Source organism: Cynara cardunculus (assembly GCF_001531365.2).
Source record: "Cynara cardunculus var. scolymus isolate 2C chromosome LG 1, CcrdV1, whole genome shotgun sequence".
In the NCBI taxonomy this organism is placed as follows: Eukaryota; Viridiplantae; Streptophyta; class Magnoliopsida; order Asterales; family Asteraceae; genus Cynara; species Cynara cardunculus.
The window spans coordinates 9,896,009-9,913,655 of NC_037528.1; the positions used below are offsets into that span (position 1 = coordinate 9,896,009).

A 17,647-nucleotide genomic window follows, 5' to 3' on the forward strand; every position below is an offset into this window, starting at 1 on the left:
TATATATATATATATATATATATATGTGTGTGTGTGTGTGTGTGTGTGTGTGTGTAGGCACATGTTTCGTTAGGAACCGTATTTTCATTGAGAACTTGGGACTGTCCACAGTGACATTGTTATCACGGCAAAATTAGATAATTATCACAGGATTATCATAATATTATCAACAGCAAACGCATCAACATAAAAAGTCTCTGATGATAATAACCAAATTTAAGGGATAAGGATAACAGAAAATTATGGATAAACACTAATTTCTTTTCATTTACTCTAATTTTTATTATGTATTAATTAATTTGGAGGCCCAAAAGTGTTCTCGCATTTTCGTAAAATATGAGTGTTCTCGTTTGAATATATATATATATATAATAGTTATATCATATGAAAAAAGGTCACTACAATAAAATCAACTTTATAGGATGTCAAATAGATCTAAATGTGATAATAGACTACTTTATGTGACTTTGTATACATGGCCAAACAATTATGCATCCTATGTAAAAGAGGTGTCTAACAAACTTTTTAGAGTTGCCTTTGTGATAAATTATCATATTAGCTTTTCACCAATATCATTTTCGAGAAGTGTCACATAAAAATAGTAATATCACATCTTATTTTAAAATTATCTTTAAAAATTTGTTACAACGTAATACCAACTTAATATAACATCTTTACACATGACACACAATTGTTTGATCCTATAAACTGAAGTCCTATAAAGAAGTTTATTGTAACATTTGGACATATTTAACCTTCTACAAAACCGATTTTACTGTAATGTGCATTTTACATCTATGTTCAATACTTGCAGTTAGAAATTAGTACAAATTCAACCTATGTTATATGCACATGTGTATACAAGTAATTGAAGTTATTTCTTGGTTTTTATACACATTCGCATACCAGATAAATTGCTTTCAAATTACTTGTAGACATATATGCATATTGTCTGGATAAACGATTACCAGAATGTTACTCGGTTTTTGGTTTTTTGCGGTTGAAAATTAAAGGAATACTCTTCCATTCAAAGTCCAGAAAAGTGTGGACCACAAAATCAAAGATTTCAAGTAATTGCAGGCTTGCAGCATTCAAGTTCCACAAGAACACAAGTTAAAAATGTAAAGAAAGTAGCCACAAGAAACAAGCCTTTTTATGTTGGCTTGTAATATTTTGTTGCTACAAAGGGCATTTTCGTAATTGACCCTTCGTACGTTTTCCCTCGGATCGCAATCTTAACTTTGGTCCCGGGTTTGTGCAATCCCGACTTCACGTACCCCATGGCTATGTTCTTCTTCAAGCACGGGCTGAACCCTCCACTAGTCACCTCACCGATGTTCTCCCCGTTCTCGTTCTGAATCTCACTGTGACTTCGGGCTGGTGGGCCCGCAGAGAAAAGCCCGATCCGCCTAATTGATGGGCCATCGGCGATTTGCTTCAGGATCACCTCGGCTCCAAGAAACCCGCCTTCGGCCCTTCTTCTCTTGCCAATAGCCCAAGTGAGCCCGGCCTCCACCGGGGTTATGTGTTGCTCCATGTCATTGCCGTATAGACACAGTCCGGCTTCGAGACGAAGACTATCACGAGCACCGAGGCCCGTTAACCGTACCTTCCCTTCGGATTTTTCGAGAATCGCTTTTGCAAGATCAACTGCGTTCTCTGAGGGAACCGAGATCTCAAATCCATCTTCACCGGTATACCTGTAACCTCGTTCAACAAACACGTCAAATTACCTCAATACTCGTTTCCTCCACTTTTTTCGTTAAAGAACATGATTTTCTAGCCACGAAAAATCAAAACGAACCCAGCATATCCGTCTGGAAGTAGGGTTAGAGCCTCTGATGTGATATGATGTACAAATGCACAAGGTGCGGGCATTTTTGGTCCTGGACTTTGGCCTTCCAAGCCCGTTTTCAGTGAGCCAAGAAAAGGCCCACACTTTTATAGGGCCGGGCTTTGGGGTTGAGAAATTATTTGATCGGGCTTTTTCAAGCAGGGTTTTTTGGGCTTAATCAGGCTTTTTCAGGCCGGGGCCCAAGCCTTCCAAGCCCGTTCTCAGTGAGCAGTAAAAAGGCCCATGCTTTTACAGGGCCGGGCTTTGGGGTTATAAAAGGGCTTGATCGAGCTTTTTCAGGCGGGATTTATTTGGGCTTAATCAGGCTTTTTCAAGACTGGACCAAAACTAGTCACAGTTTGGTAAAATCTAGTTGATATGCCCAATGTAAAATGACTAAAAAAGACATGTTAAAAAGTTAAAGGGGCACAATTGGAAGAAAAAGCCCGTGAATTAGTGTTTCAATAAGCTAGTTTATGACAGAACTAAACAGGGCTTTTTCAATAAGCTAAAAAAAATAAGCTAGCTTATGGTTGCCAAACATGGTCATAATCAGAATCCTATCTATGAACGTGGATATAGACAGAGACACTCGGGATACGTCATGAGAACGAAAATGAGTTTCAAATGATCAAAAAGGCAACTTACCCGGTTCTAGTTAGAAAGCATTTGGCACCGTTGATATCTATTATACGGAACTCCCCAAAGTACATTTTGCTTAAATCCTCTTTCGTAAGGTACTGAAGAGTCGAACCTGCAAGAGGACCCTGCATGACAACAAAATGGAATACAGGATCCCGACGATAGAATCTTTACCGATATATCTTTTGAATCAACTAACCAATCAAAAAGATTGAAATTTCGATAATCTATTTCTCAAAGTTATGATGTATTGTTTCAATGTTTAGATTACTAGAGTTGCTAGTCAACTACACTTGGACCAAATTCTTTTCAATATATGTTGGAACCTCCTTTTTCTTCTCGAAGGATCTTTTGGAGAGTAATCAGATGGGTTTCATGTATTCTCTAACATGATATCAGTGCCAAGTTCTACCACTCCGGCACAATCTGTACTCGTCTAGCCCCCTTTTGACACTCTGGACGATCTTGGTCGTCTTGCCTCTGTTGGAGGGGGCGTATTAGAGTGCCACGTCGGCTAGACTTGGACAATTTCTCCTCCATATATGTATGTTTGGAACCTCCCTTCTCTCCACAAGGGCTCTTTCGAAGAGCAATCAAATGGGGTTCCAAATATTTTCACATGGTATTAGAGCCAAGTTCTATCACTCTTCAACACTCTAGGGCAATCAGTATTCATGCCCCCCACTACTCTAGGAAAGTTTATGCCCATCTGGCCTTTGTTGCAGGGTGGGGCGTGTTAGAGTCTCACGTCGGCTAGACTTGTACCATTTCTCCTTAATATATGATGAAACGTCTCTCCTCTTGAAGGGTAACCAAATGGGGTTCTACATATTCTCACATGGTATCAGAGCCAAGTTCTACCACTCTAGGGACTCAACACTATGGGGCAATCTGTACTCATCTAATCTATACACAATTGGCCTGGGGGGGGGGGGGGGTGTTAAAGCCCCACATCAACTAGACTTGGACCATTTCTCCTTAATATATAATGGAACTTCTTTTTTTCCTCTAGGGCATTTTTTAGAGCAATCAATCACATGGGTTTCCACATTCTTACATGGTATCAGAACCAAGTTCTACCGCTCTACGGACTAAACCCTCTAAGGGTTCTTTGGGAAAGTAATCTGATGGGGTCCCACATATTCTCATATAAATTACGATTTGAAATTTTAAACAAGATTTTCTACAAACCTGAAGAGCCAAAAGAGATCTCTCATCATAGATGTGCCACCCTACATCCCCACCTTTGGCCTTAAAAGCCTTCATATGTTCTTCAATGTGAGCCAAATCCTTATCTCGGCACCCCGCATTAACAACCAAGTAAATGTGGTCAGCAGTCACCTTAGTGATCACGGAATCATCAATGGCTCCACCCTTTTCGTTTGTGAAAACCGTCAGCGAGCCGGTACCGGGGGCAAGTCCCACCACATCAGCAACCACGAGTTTTTCAAGAAACGCAACGCTATCTTTCCCTTTGAGACTTAGCCCACACATATGGGAAACATCAAAAAGACTACCGTTTTCCCTGCAATTCAGCGTGGATTCCATGATCGAATCTTTGTACTGGATCGGCATGCTCCAACCAGCAAAAGGAACCATCTTTCCACCATTTGCAACGTGGAAATCGTAGAGAACAGTTTTCTTGAGGTCTGCCTCCGTGGCGTAGCATCTACGAGCAATAGTCTTTTTATCAGATTGACCAAGCCGGCGGGTGATTGATTGCCCTAGTTGCCATAGTCCTCCCCTCATTCTGCTATTATGCTTCAAAAACAAACAAACAAATCAGTATCATTATCAAAACGGAGGTCCAGGGGAATCCAAAAAAATTGAAAAACTGAAAAACACCCTGGTAACCATTCATCCGGATGGTATGCAAGTAATTTTTTTTATGCAGATGTGCATTACCGGACAAATTGCTTACAAATTACTTGTATACACATGTGCATGCTGTCCAGATGAAGGGTTAGCTTGGTGTTTCTCAGTTTTTCATTTTTTTGGTTTTTCCCCTGAACAGACCCTCAGTAGCAATACCAATATAAGTAAAAACAGTCTTGTATCAAATACCCTTTTATGGGTACAAGATAATCAAATCATTAGTTTTCCAAATTGCAAGAAGCAGATTCAGAATCAAAAACAAGGTTTTTCATTGATCAAGAAAGATCCATTCAAGATACCCACATTGGAAATCTTGGATCATACTTATTTCATCCAAGAATTTTCAAAGTCTGACCATGGCCAAGAATGAAATCAAGAACTACACCAGTCTTATCCTGTTTCCCTTTCTTGTAATTAAAATTAAAATCAACGAAATAGACGAGATTCGAACACATGAACTTCACTGTAACTTTTCAAGATCAATAACTTACAAAACTCAATCTGTAACTTCTTATATACCAATTCAAGGTCCATCACATATCACATTTTTAATCTAAACGAAAATTGCAACTCAACTGTATGACAAAATGCCTCAAAGAAATATAACAAGAAAACCCATCCATCAAATTCACCAATCATCAAAGATCCAAATCTTTTCAACTACTTACGATCTCATCAACAAATTCACAAAAGGTTTCAACCCAAAATCAATGAAGATTCAATCTATTCACAAAATTACAATCTAGAGAACGATCTTTGAAGCACCCACAAAGAAATTTAAATGAAATGAAGATTAATGAAGTAGAAAATAAGAGATAAATGGATTGAATTGAACACTTACAGGTGAACTCAGAGAGCTACACTCTGCTTGAAGAAAAGCAAATCTGGGTGGTGGGATTATAGTGCTTTTCAACTAAGTTGTAGTCTTGTACATATGTGGGTGAATTTGTTTGTGAAGTGTAAATATTGAATTTAATGGAATATAAAAATGTTTGAGAATATAAAAATGGGAAATGGTTGGTGGGTAAAAGGAGTGGGTGGTGGAGGGCTTTTGGTGCTTAATCGAACCCCATCGTTGGTGAGTGGTGTTGGGAAAAGGAAAGCCCGATAAGGGTTAGTGAGATGTCATACATTCAATATATCTATCGGGGGAAATTGCATTAAAATGGAACAAACTTTCATCTAATTCTTATTTTAAAGAACTAACTTTTAAAATCGTCATTTTGGGGAACCAACTTTCACCTAATTCTTATTTTGGGGAACCAACTTGCACCTGATTCCTATTTTGGGGAACCAACTTGCAAAATARTTATAGAAAAATAACTAAAATTCGTTTTTTTCTCCAAAAATTAATGCAATAAAATCTATTTTTCATTTCAAATCTCATTTTTTTAATTCAGATATCAAATTGAACATTTAAAAAAAATCCAAATTACCACAATAAAAATTGTTTTTTACTAATGTAAATAAAATCAATTTAATAGAAAAAAATTAATTGATACAATAAAAAATAAATATTAAATATCACATTCAAAAATTTTATATCTAACCAATTGCATCAATTAATTTTTTTCTATTAAATTGATTTTTTTATTAGTAAAAAACAATTTTTACTATGGTAATTTGGATTTTTTTTTTAAATGTTCAATTTGATATCTGAATTAAAAAAAACGAGATTTGAAATGAAAAATCAATTTTATTGCATTAATTTTTGAAAAAAAACGAGTTTTAATTATTTTTCTATAATTATTTTGCAAGTTGGTTCCCCAAAATAGGAATTAGGTGAAAGTTGGTTCCATTTTGGTGCAATTTTTCCTATATAAAAAGAATGTTTACTTTATAAATCATGTTGTTTGTATAAACCATATAAATTTTATTCAATTGATCATAATTTTTTATTTTGTTCATTTTTTGGTAATTATGATAGGTTATTAATCATTTTTATTATGAAGAGTGTTAATCATGGGTATATTATCATCTTTATTATATTAATTTTAGAGAAATACATGAAACAGTTTTACTAAAATTTCATAAATATTATATGAAACAATTTCATAACTATATATGAAACAACTTCATCCAAAAAAAGTATTATATGAAAAAATTTCATAAGATTAGACAATGAAATCGACGGATGAGGATGGTTTACACGGTTTGTATAAATATGGGTGGTTTGCATTTGATTGCTTCCCCATATATATATATATATATATATATATATATATATATATAAATTCCAATTTATTTCGTAAAATATATTTTGTATAAATATAGATGTTAAATTAAAGATAATAAAGTGAATGAAAGGGTAGTGTCTGATTGGTTTGAGCTTGGGCTCCAAAGGTCAAATGTGTCTGGAGGTCTCAGGTTCAAATCCAATGAGGAATAAAAATTCTCTTGTGGCCATGGAGATTCAAATGCAGTGACTTCGGGCTACTTGAAAAACAGGTGGTCGTCATGTGATTAGTCGACTCGCATAATGAATTAGATATACATGTTAATAAAAAAAAAAAATAATGAAGTGATCGATCTTTTTCTTATGTGTATGTATAGAGAGAGGGGGGTTGGGTTCCCATTAACATGTTATTTTTAGGGAGTAATGTGAAAAATGTAACATTGACATAAGATAATGTCACATTTATATGATATATTTTTATACTGTGTGAAGACATGTGGAGGTGACCGTCTTCACAGAAACCGGTGAAGTCTATAACCTTCACACAGTATAGAGGTACATTCATCACTTCTCACATAAAATATATTTTCTCACGTGATCCCAACCCCCCTCTCTAATCATTTACGAACCCAAAAAGTTGTACGAACTTACAAATCAGTTTTTATGTACAACTATGAAAATGCGGTTTTTATACCCCGAGACAACACTACATGAACACTGCGTTTTCACACATGTTTCTCATACCACTTGCCATTGCAAATTAAGCTCTTTTCAGATTGTATTGACAAGACCAAGCTTTTTCATTAAGCTTACTTTATTGAGATTTTTTGTGAATGATGCACGTTTTTTGTGAATATTATTCGTTTTGATAAATAGACTGAAATCTTTAACTTTAATTAATACATTGATAGAATGGTAACTTTCTACCATTCAGATCGTCTGTTTTGATTCAAAACAGTTAATAGATGACATTATACAGAGTCGTTTATCCAACCAGATGTTTTTATCCAATCAAAACCTGAAACCCTATCGAAGCTTAATCACAAGTTTTATCAAACAGCCCCACAATCAACAACGACAAATTTGAATCATGGATCTTCGGACCCTCGATCACCAATCGTATGAGCCATTTTCCAAGTTTTAAACGTAAAAGCCCCAAATACGACCAAATGAGCCATTTTCCACAACAATTTGGAGTGTTTTACACAATACTGTGAAAATAAGACTAATATTCTTTGATTAATCCAATTACATTTATCAAACTAAAGACACCCAGTAAATCTCACTCATAAGTAGGAAGTGGGGGTGTCATAAGATGTATGCAGATCTGACATCTATCTCAAACAGGATCTATGGGATTTATCAAGCCTCTCAATAAAACAATTGTAACAATTCTCAAAGGTTGCAAAAACCCTACAAGTCAAAATTGTGAGTGATTCACAAATGCAAACCTCTCATCCATAATTTCTTTTAACTTACTAATACAGTGTTGCCTTTAAGCGTTTTTCGTGCACGCCAATGAACAGCAGCGGCGGTTTCTGACGTCCCCATCTGCACACAAAAACCACGATTAACCGTCCATTAAATCACGTTCTACCTCACCATCATACTGCAGAAATACGGACGTGTGACACCCAATCAAGAGTTTTTTGTAGGATATGGTGTTTGATTTCGGTTGTAGAACTTCCACAAGCAAATGGTTACACGAGAAAACCCCAAAAAAAGGGACAGCAAGGGAACCCCTAACGACAGTTGAATCTTAAAAATAGATGGTCCATATTCGAATGTAACATAACCGAAAATCATGTGTTTAGTTTGGCACACCCATTCGCTACCGTTGGATTAAAAGAGATCGATGGTTCTGATGTGTTCCCTTGTTCTCCCTTTTTTAGTGTTCTCTCTTGAACTCATCCTTGTTTCTTATCCATCTTGTAGATCCTTTTATAAAAGGAATCGGCTTTCGGTTTTCGTACTCCCACCATCCCAAAATAAGTGTCTAATGTTTCTATTTCTAGTCCAAAATAAGTGTCCATTTTCAAAAATAATGTCTACTTTCCAATACTGCCCTTAATTATGAGATGGAGAAATTCATTACTCCTCTACTATCAAGGGTAAAATTGTCATTTAGTTAATTAAAAGTGTAATAATTACACATTCCTTAAACAGTCTTTTTCATTGTGGACATTTATTTTGGGACGGAGAGACTAACATGCTACCAAAATTCATGAGGAAGAAAATCCTAACAATGACCATATAATGTAAGCAAATTGCTAAGCCATGCAAAATTCGTGTTTTCAAATATTCATCGGCAATTTATGATTGTGTGTGATCGTTGATCCTAACGAATTCAAAATTTACCTTGGACTCCATGGAGTGATAATCTTGCCACAGACTCGCATCTTGGTCGTATGTCGAAAGTGCAGCTTCATATAATTTACGGGCTTCTACAAGATGAGTCTTAGCACCAGCAGATGATGCAAGGTTCAATTCCATTTCAATGCAGTTTTTATAAAAAGCAAGTCCAGGCCGAGGTAAAGCAAGAAACCTGCATACCGAAAAGATTGGAAGATTGGCACTTCATAGTAAATAACAAAGATTGTATTAGATGTGAGCCTAAGGGACCGTTCACCAATACAAATTGGGTAACCGCTGACCAGCTAAGAATGTGGTCCGGGTCAGCACTAATCACTGACCTAGTAAGGGGCTGTTTGGTTGGTTTTTCATTAAGCTTGTATGGATAAAGATGTCTGTGTGGATTAATTTGTCTGTATAGATTAGGAAGATTTTTGTTTGTGAGGGTTTTCATAGATGGAAGGAGCATGTTTTCTAATTGGGAGGGGGTGTTTGGAAAAAACTTGGAGTTCTACATAAAGCTCCCCCCTAGAAGTTTACTGAATAAGCCACTTTCTATATCATTAAGCCACTAAAAACCAGTCATGTATAGCTCACTGAATAAGCTGCGAGTCTCATTAAGCTGCTAACAAACAGGCCCTAGGATATATTTTCGAGAGAACACATTACAATGATCCTTGATAGTTGATGGTTTAGTGATATACCTTTTGTACATGTCTCTCGCACTCTGAATTCCATTTCTTTGAAGAACAAAGTTCACAATTGCAGACGAGAGGGAGAAACCGTCATCACTGCCACCATCTCTAATCAATGAACTTAGAGAAATATCCATCAGCTTGTCAAGATAATGCTTATGATTCGAGAAATATTTCAAGCCCTGCACAACAAATAACAAAAGACAGTTTTAGAAATGTGAATTATTAGACTTTTTAATTAACTAAAGGACAATTTTACCCTTAATAATAGAGGAAATAATGAACTTTTCCATCTAATAAGTAGAGTTAGAAGTGGAAAGTACACACTCTTGAAAAAATACATTACTCCCACTATTATTAAGGGTAAAATTGTCATTTAGCATCTTAAGCTTCGTACTTGCAGTCATTTAAAAATAAAATACCCCATCCATCCCAAAATAAATGTTCACAATGAAAAAGGCACAGAGTTTTAGAAATGTGAATTACTACATTTTTTAATTAACTAAACAACAATTTCACCCTTAATAATAGAGGAAGTAATGAACTTTTCCATCTAATAGATTATAGGTAGAAGTGGAAAGTACATAGTTTTGAAAGTAGACACTTATTTTGGGACAAACTAATATAGAACATACAAATTTCACATCACATACCATAAGCCATAGGCTCTCAGCTTGTGAAACAACAACTTTCCTGAGAGGAGTTTGCAAGAGATCAAACACAAACGACAAATCGGCTTTGCTTGGAGTTCCAATACGTTTAATCTCTATCGAAAGGCGTAAAAACCATAATCGTACTGCCTCCGAGAGTTCTCCACTGCAGAGCTTTTCTGCCAAATTTCTAGCATCGTCTAATCTCCCAAGTTCTAACAAAAAGGATACGTGTTGGCAGCCAAGATCTTCAGTAATGCACCCCATCTTTTGAGCCTTTTCATAGACCATTAAAACATGTGAAACAGGATCTATGTAATTGTCAGATGAATCAGAAAGCTTAGAATTTTGAGTGTGTCTATTTCGATCAATTGTGTCCCTCAAGAATTTGATATATAGATCAAACATTGAAGACGATGGTACAATCTTCAAAGCCTCATCATAAACCTACACAAAAAAGAATATGTGCCTTTTAGCTCGAAACTTAACATTACCAACACACAAGAGATATAGAGAAATAGAGGATATTGCCATATTGTTTTTTAAATGAGGTGTTGAACTCCAAAGTCTTATTTCACTTTATTTGATAAGAGATGATGCTGAAGTCTGAAAGCATAATCAATAAGACTGTTTTTACAAACTGACAAATGTCTTAATGTATGTAACTGTCTATTTTACCCCTCAAAATATTATAATGTTGAATCTACATTAAAAAATATTCCATTTTTATTCATATACATACATACATACATACATACATACATATATATATATATGTATATATGTATATATATATACATATAATCATCAAGAAATCTTCATCTGAAAACAATAACATAAAATCTGAAAACAATAAATAAATTGTGAGAGGTCACGAGTTCAACCCATAGTGCAGCATATTTGAGTTTTTTATTAAACAAACATCGGCAGTCCAATAAGCAGACGGTAATAGGTTTTAAGCTCTTATTGCAAAAAACAGTCTTGTTCGGTAAGACATAAGTGCTGAATAAGAGGTATTTTCTAAAAAACAAATGGCACCCGAGTAAAAATTTTACTTCCAGTATTTGGCTTAACTTTGCAATAAATTTCCTAAAGCAAACATGTGGATGTTCAAAAGGGAACGAAAGTTAGCATACCTGAATTGCATTGAATAATTGATCAGGCATAATTTCTTTCTTTACATCTTGTGTACTCTTACGACCTGCTGCTTCATATTTCGCAAGCCAATCCCAGAATCCCGTTTCTTTAGAAAATTCATTTTTCATGTCAGAAAGTATCTCCTTTTGCATATTTTCTGAATTTGCCAAATTTGTTGCCTCTAGAATCTCCAAAAACTGTGTTCTCAGACTGAAACTGGACGGAAGTGCTTCCACCGCACATTTATAAACAGTTTGAAGAATGTTCAAACCTTGTTCCCGAAAGAAATCAATTTTCTGTGTCAATTCCTTATTTTGTTCATCTAAATCTTTATAATCTCCGGTTTCTCCATCAATCGGCATAAATAATTCTTTGTTTTCCTCCCGCCATTGTTTATCTTCAGGATCATGATGATCTGGAACCAATGTTCCCACATCTTCTCCAAGAGCAACCCTGCGAGCACTTAACTTATTTAGGTATGTGAGTTCCATTCGGAGATATTCCACCCATAGAGCTTCGGAAGATGGGCAAGATCTCAAACCACTTTGCATAAGTGCACGAGCTGCTGCAACATTTAAGTTCTGGTCAAATTCCCATGACGCAGCATATATCCAAACTCCGGGTACTTTCGGATGAAATCTAATCACCTGAGCCAGAACCTGAAAGATGCACACATAGGGGGAAAACATTTAGAACCTAAAAGACTAGATGAAAGTTCAAATGAGAACCAGGAATATTTTAAGAACCTCATAACCAAATACTTCATGTATTATCCATCATGCATTTTGGTATGGGTAAAATGCATCAAAATGCAACAAAGTTTAGTTTCATTCCTACTTACTGTAACGAAGAATTATTTTTCTTAATCGATGTAACAAAGTTACAAATTTTCTTATTTGTACCCATTTTGACCGTTGCCCACCTGATCATTTTAACATTTGATGACATGGATACCCATTTACAAAAGGTTTACAACATGTTCATGGAATAGCTCCAGCAAAGTGGACGATAAATTTGGCATCCACATCATCAAATGCTATATTAAATAGGAAACTTGAAACTTTGTTACATTGATTGAGGGAAAAAATTGTTACTCTAAACAGAAATTAACACATACTTCGATGCATTTTGACACATTTTGTGCTTATGATATCATGAATCGTGAATAAAACACAAATAGATGGTTCCCCATGTGATTCCCGTTCCCTAAAAGACTAAGGGCCTGTTTTGTTAGCAGCTTAATGAGCGTAATGGGACTCACGATTATTTGGTCAGCTATACATGACTGTTTGGTAGTGACTTAATGATATAGAAAGTGGCTTATTCAATAAGCTTTTAAGAGGAGCTTTATGCAGAAAGGCAAGTTTTTTCCAAACCCTTCCCTCCCACTTAAAAACACACTCCTTCCATTTACAAAAACACACTCCTTCCATTTGTAAAAACCTTCCAATCTATTGAGACATTAATCCACACAGACGACTGTATCCATACACAGACTTAATGGAAAACCAACCAAACAGCCCCTAAAACACTGATCAAACAAATCTTAAATATCCAAGTCTCTCCATCCCTAAATATTTAGAACCTAAAAGGCATAAATTCATCTCATTTCAGGCAGTATAACCCAGTTATCAACAATGAACGCAAGCAGAAACACAAAGTAATGATTTAAACGATTAGATTAAGCAAAATGTATACAACCAGAATTGAAAACTTCATACCTTCTTCATATGTCCATTCCTCCTTTGCCTACAAAACTCAAGATACTGAAACCATAGCTGAATATCTCCCTTAAACCTATTCGTGGCCGACCGATAAATCTCAACAATCCTCGAAATTCCAGAAAAATCAGATACAGAATGCTTCATTTTCGGTTTCTTCACAACTCCTTTCACGTCTTCGCTCTTCTTCTTCAGTTCACGCATCACCGCTTTCTTACGGAGTACTCGGAGCGCATCGACAGACTTCTCGTAGTCGATGTACGCTAAGTAATCCTGCTTCAGAGGACTTGGACGTTTAAGCCTGTACTCGAACTTCCGGCGTTGTTTTACGATCTCGGCAATTTCACGGCGGGAGAACAAACCACGACGTTCAAGGTCGTCGAGCTCGTTGACCATTCGCTCCAGCTTGTATTGTACAACGTCCGCCATGATTACAGTGTCGGAAAATGCGAATAGACGGCGGCGGGCGGCGGGCGGCGGTGAGGGGTTCCGCTTGTTAGGTTATCGACGACGGCGGTTTTGGTTTGTTTTTCCCCCCTCTCCTACTTACTTATAATTTCTTCCCTAGTGCAAATTTGACCCCTAAAGTTTTAATTTTCCCATTTTGGTCACAATAGTTTAGTTGTTACTTATTTGGCCCTATTTTTATTTATTAATATCAATTTGGTCCTTGTTTATGTTTCCTTCCAATGCCTAACTATGCTTTAGTCGATAATGTTTTTGCCGCGGTTATGTAATTATGTTTTCTTTTGATGGCTGAAACATACTGACCATGTTATCCAAACAAAATAATTGGTACATACCGAGATTTCTGTACTTTACTTTGCAGACACAGGTTTCGTTCAATAATATAAAAAACTAGTTAGTCTAGTTATTACAGAGATCTGACACTCACGAACAAAAAGAAAGACAACCCCTCAAGCATTATCGAACCTAAGCTACGCATTATTGTTTACTGGGATTTGAAGGAAATCTATCAGTAAGTTCATACAAAACCGCTTTAAAACGAGACATTGGCAGCACTAGCACAAGAAGGTATTCAAGAATGTGTATGGGCCTCCCAAAGTCAACTCTACATTTACAGTGATTGAAGAAGACGAAGAAGCAACACCTGTCTCTTCAACGTTCTCAGTATCATCACCTCCCTATATTGATCAATATAACATGTTATGATTTAACTCGGACAATTATGTTATATGATAAGATATCAAAGAAATGGAGATCATACATTATGGTTTGTGTTGAAACCATCGTTTAAAAAGTCTCTATACATGGCCTTATTACTGACATCGTTGTTGGGTACTTCAAAAAATACTACGTCAGTATGATGATCTTCCTTCTGTTCACTCTCTTTCATCTCATAATAGTTGTTTTCTCCCTGAAAATCCCAACTCAGATATATGTTAGAACGACATCTACTGTACTTTCTACTTTTGGAAAGAACACAAAAGTGCCCATTTTTCTCTCATCTACGAGGGCACGTGTTCAAGTTTCATCTATAGATATAGAAGAAGACGCATGTGATAGAGTCTTACTTATCATTATTGAACCTAAAACGTGATGTGTTTAAGTTACACTGATGTTAACAGTGAGAGACTGCCAAATATCTTAATAGGTTCGGTTTATTTCCTTTGAGAACGAGATATGAGATGCATACTTGACGATTCTTGTTGTCGTGGGGACTAATAAGCCGATTGGGATGGGTAACAAAAGGCGGATCCATTTGTCCCAAAACAGTAGTTCTGAACTTCTCGAGGTTGAACACTAACAATGACTCCTTTAACTTCAAATGATTCCTCTCCACCTCGACCATTTTCCTACAGTATTTCAGTTACGCATTTACTTATTCAAATTCAACTTAAAGAAGTTGCTTAATCAAAATGAAAATAATTACCAGTTTTCTTCTAAGCTGGAAAGACTATTCTGTCTACAATATTGAGGTTCATACACGTTGTTGACAAGCCCCCCATGAGTTTTTATTTTTTGTGCAAAACACATGTACTCGTGGTTGAATTTTTCAGCCCGTTCCATTATTGGAGCTATCATATTCGGAAAACAAGAAACGTCTTATATATATATATATATATATATATATAGAGAGAGAGAGAGAGAGAGAGAGTCCAAAATATTTGCAAACCCTCTAATTATTACAAATAATACAAACCAAGCAATTGAGATATTTATGAAGAATGATGAAGGTTTATTTATTATGATCGGAATATTTATAAACCACAAGGGTGGTGCCTGATTGGTTTGAGTTTGGCTCAAATGTCAAAAAAACTAGGTGGTCCCTGGTTTAGGCCCGTTCTTGACATTTTTTAGGCCCTGGCGAGATATAAAAAGGGGCCCTCGATAAGTACGATATTTTTTTTAATATATTGTTTTTATCATCATAAATAACATTGAATTCATATAAAACCGTTTTTCCGAGTATTCCTGCCGCAAAATCAATAAGTACTGGTTTCTAATATAATATTATCTACTAGAATATTTTTATGTAGTATCGGTAATTTGTCCATCATCAAAAACATTCTATGATATACTTTTGGTACAGAAAATGACATCATTTGAGATCACAAAGTCAATTCTTCTGATTTCCGAGTGATACTACGTAAATCAAAGTAAATAGGTTGGTTTTCCATGTCCTCATGTTAAATTTTTTAGCATCATTTTAAACTTTTATATTATGTTTTCGAATTTGAAAAGATTAACACAATTTTAAACTTTTATATTATGGTTTCGAATTTGGGAAGGAAAGAAAAAAAAATCAGAAAGGGAAAGAAAAATAAAAGAAAGAAAGAAAGAAAAATAAAGTTTTTTATTTGTATTTTTAATAGAGAAGAGAGCGGAAGGAAAAATAATGAAGTAAAAATAAAATTTGATATAATTTTTTTCCTTTTCCTTAAAAAATCTCGAGAACATAATATTTTTCATCCCCTATTTACTTTCATCTCTTTCTTACGTAAAAGAAGATTCAAGAACATAGGGTTAAGGTTAAAACAAACTTTTCTGTAATCATCGATTATATAAATTAAAAAACTCATGTTGGTGATAGTTTAAGATTTTATTATTCTTTTAGAGATAGAATATTACATACAATTTATACATTCAATATTATATTATAAAGAATAACTATGAAAAAACAATTATAGTTTTATTATTCTAAATATAGATATAAGTTGTACCGTCTTATATAGTTGGTAATTTTTTCAAAATATTAGGGTTTTGTTAACTAATAACAAGAAAATCTATCATAATTCTAATATAAAAATAGAATTCACACGAGAATGGAACAATCAAAAGAGTCGATGGGAGATAAATTATGGAGAATTTATCAAAGTTTTTGAAACAAAGAGTTTTAGACGTCGGATTTAGATAAAAAAAAAAAACTTAGAAAAACATTAAATAATATTATATAATGAACGACAGATAAACCTCTTGACAGATAAACCTCTTGACAGATTAACCTCTTTATGTATTTTTTTCTCCAATATATTTAATCCATACTTGTTTGGGTTTTTAATAGTTAATGTAGTACCAAAAAAATTTCTTGTCATATTAGATACTAATTTTTTTATGTGTCTTATATTTACTAATTTTTTTGAACTACTATTATATATATTATAAAAATTTGGACCCCTAATTTTTATGGGCCCTGGGCGTACGCCCGGCCCGCCCTCCCCCAGGGACAGTCGGGTTCAAATCCAAGGAGGACTAAGTGGCCACGTAAGTTCAAATGCGGTGACTTCCGGCTATTTGCAAAGCAGGTGGTCATCCTGGGATTAGTTGGTTCGCATAGCGGGTTGGATATCCAAGTTAATCAAAAAAAATTTATAAAAGATAATCAGAGTTCATTAATTATGATCAATTTTTTAAGTAAGAAACAGTCGAGATTTTTGTGGAACCATTTATTTATTAGTCTAAATAGATGGTTGAGATTGGTTTTTAAAATTAGAGGGTTTGTAAAACATGAGACTACATATAAAGGTTGGATTACGATGAGAAAAGAAGTTATGGTGAAAAACGTAAGAAGAGATCTCCATCTTTTGATCAATTCTAATTGAATGTCAACACTAATCAGGGGCACGAGATGAACCAAATCAATTCTCTTCCTAAAGCGCAATTCATTGGTAGCCATGAGATTAGGTCAGATCTCTTGTTACCCTTTTCACGATAACTTTTTTTCTCACACGATATATACTTTACACACACACACACACACACACACACACACATATATATATATATACATATATAGACTTGAGATCATGTGAGACCAAGGGTTTTTCGTGAGACCCGTAAGACCAATTCTAAACCCTTGGATTAGATCTACAATCTAAAAATTCATAATCACAAAATTGTCACGAGACTTTTCAATAATCACAAAATTATCACCGTGCAAGTTTAAACTATTAGATCATTAGCTTATAAAGTTGATCAATGAACATAAATTGGTCTTACGGGTCTCACGTGAACCCAACCCTATATATATATATATATATAGGGTATATTTCTTTTACAACCTTGTGCATTTGTACAACCTTTGCAACCCAATTAATTGAGAT

General features: G+C 35.1%; 2 protein-coding genes across 2 annotated transcripts; both read right to left on the bottom strand.

Moving 5' to 3' along the window:
* Nucleotides 1-1,002: 1,002 nt before the first annotated feature.
* Nucleotides 1,003-5,335, bottom strand: LOC112527630 (aminomethyltransferase, mitochondrial). The gene is made up of 4 exons (XM_025138382.1): nt 5,193-5,335; nt 3,668-4,237; nt 2,483-2,601; nt 1,003-1,700 (listed from the first exon to the last, which is right to left on the bottom strand). The coding sequence occupies exons 2-4, from the start codon at nt 4,223-4,225 to the stop codon at nt 1,154-1,156; spliced, it is 1,224 nt and encodes a 407-aa protein (XP_024994150.1). The 5' UTR covers nt 4,226-4,237; nt 5,193-5,335; the 3' UTR covers nt 1,003-1,153.
* A 2,408-nt stretch (nt 5,336-7,743) lies between these two features.
* On the bottom strand, nt 7,744-13,556 carry LOC112519650 (U3 small nucleolar RNA-associated protein 6 homolog). The gene is made up of 6 exons (XM_025127870.1): nt 13,083-13,556; nt 11,361-12,020; nt 10,228-10,671; nt 9,584-9,756; nt 8,886-9,072; nt 7,744-8,078 (listed from the first exon to the last, which is right to left on the bottom strand). Exons 1-6 carry the CDS (start codon nt 13,509-13,511, stop codon nt 7,998-8,000), a joined length of 1,974 nt encoding a protein of 657 aa, XP_024983638.1. The 5' UTR covers nt 13,512-13,556; the 3' UTR covers nt 7,744-7,997.
* Nucleotides 13,557-17,647: the final 4,091 nt, after the last annotated feature.

Excerpts from the sequence above, each read along its gene's own strand:
- LOC112527630 (XM_025138382.1), bottom strand. The coding sequence starts at position 4,225 with ATGAGGGGAGGACTATGGCAACTAGGGCAATCAATCACCCGCCGGCTT. Across the intron at positions 2,602-3,667 it reads GATCTCTTTTGGCTCTTCAG|GGTCCTCTTGCAGGTTCGAC; the intron begins GTTTGTAGAAAA and ends GTTGTCATGCAG. Across the intron at positions 1,701-2,482 it reads TGCTTTCTAACTAGAACCGG|GTATACCGGTGAAGATGGAT; the intron begins GTAAGTTGCCTT and ends ACGAGGTTACAG.
- LOC112519650 (XM_025127870.1), bottom strand. The coding sequence starts at position 13,511 with ATGGCGGACGTTGTACAATACAAGCTGGAGCGAATGGTCAACGAGCTC. Across the intron at positions 12,021-13,082 it reads GGAATGGACATATGAAGAAG|GTTCTGGCTCAGGTGATTAG; the intron begins GTATGAAGTTTT and ends TGCATCTTTCAG. Across the intron at positions 9,073-9,583 it reads GCGAGAGACATGTACAAAAG|GTTTCTTGCTTTACCTCGGC; the intron begins GTATATCACTAA and ends TTCGGTATGCAG.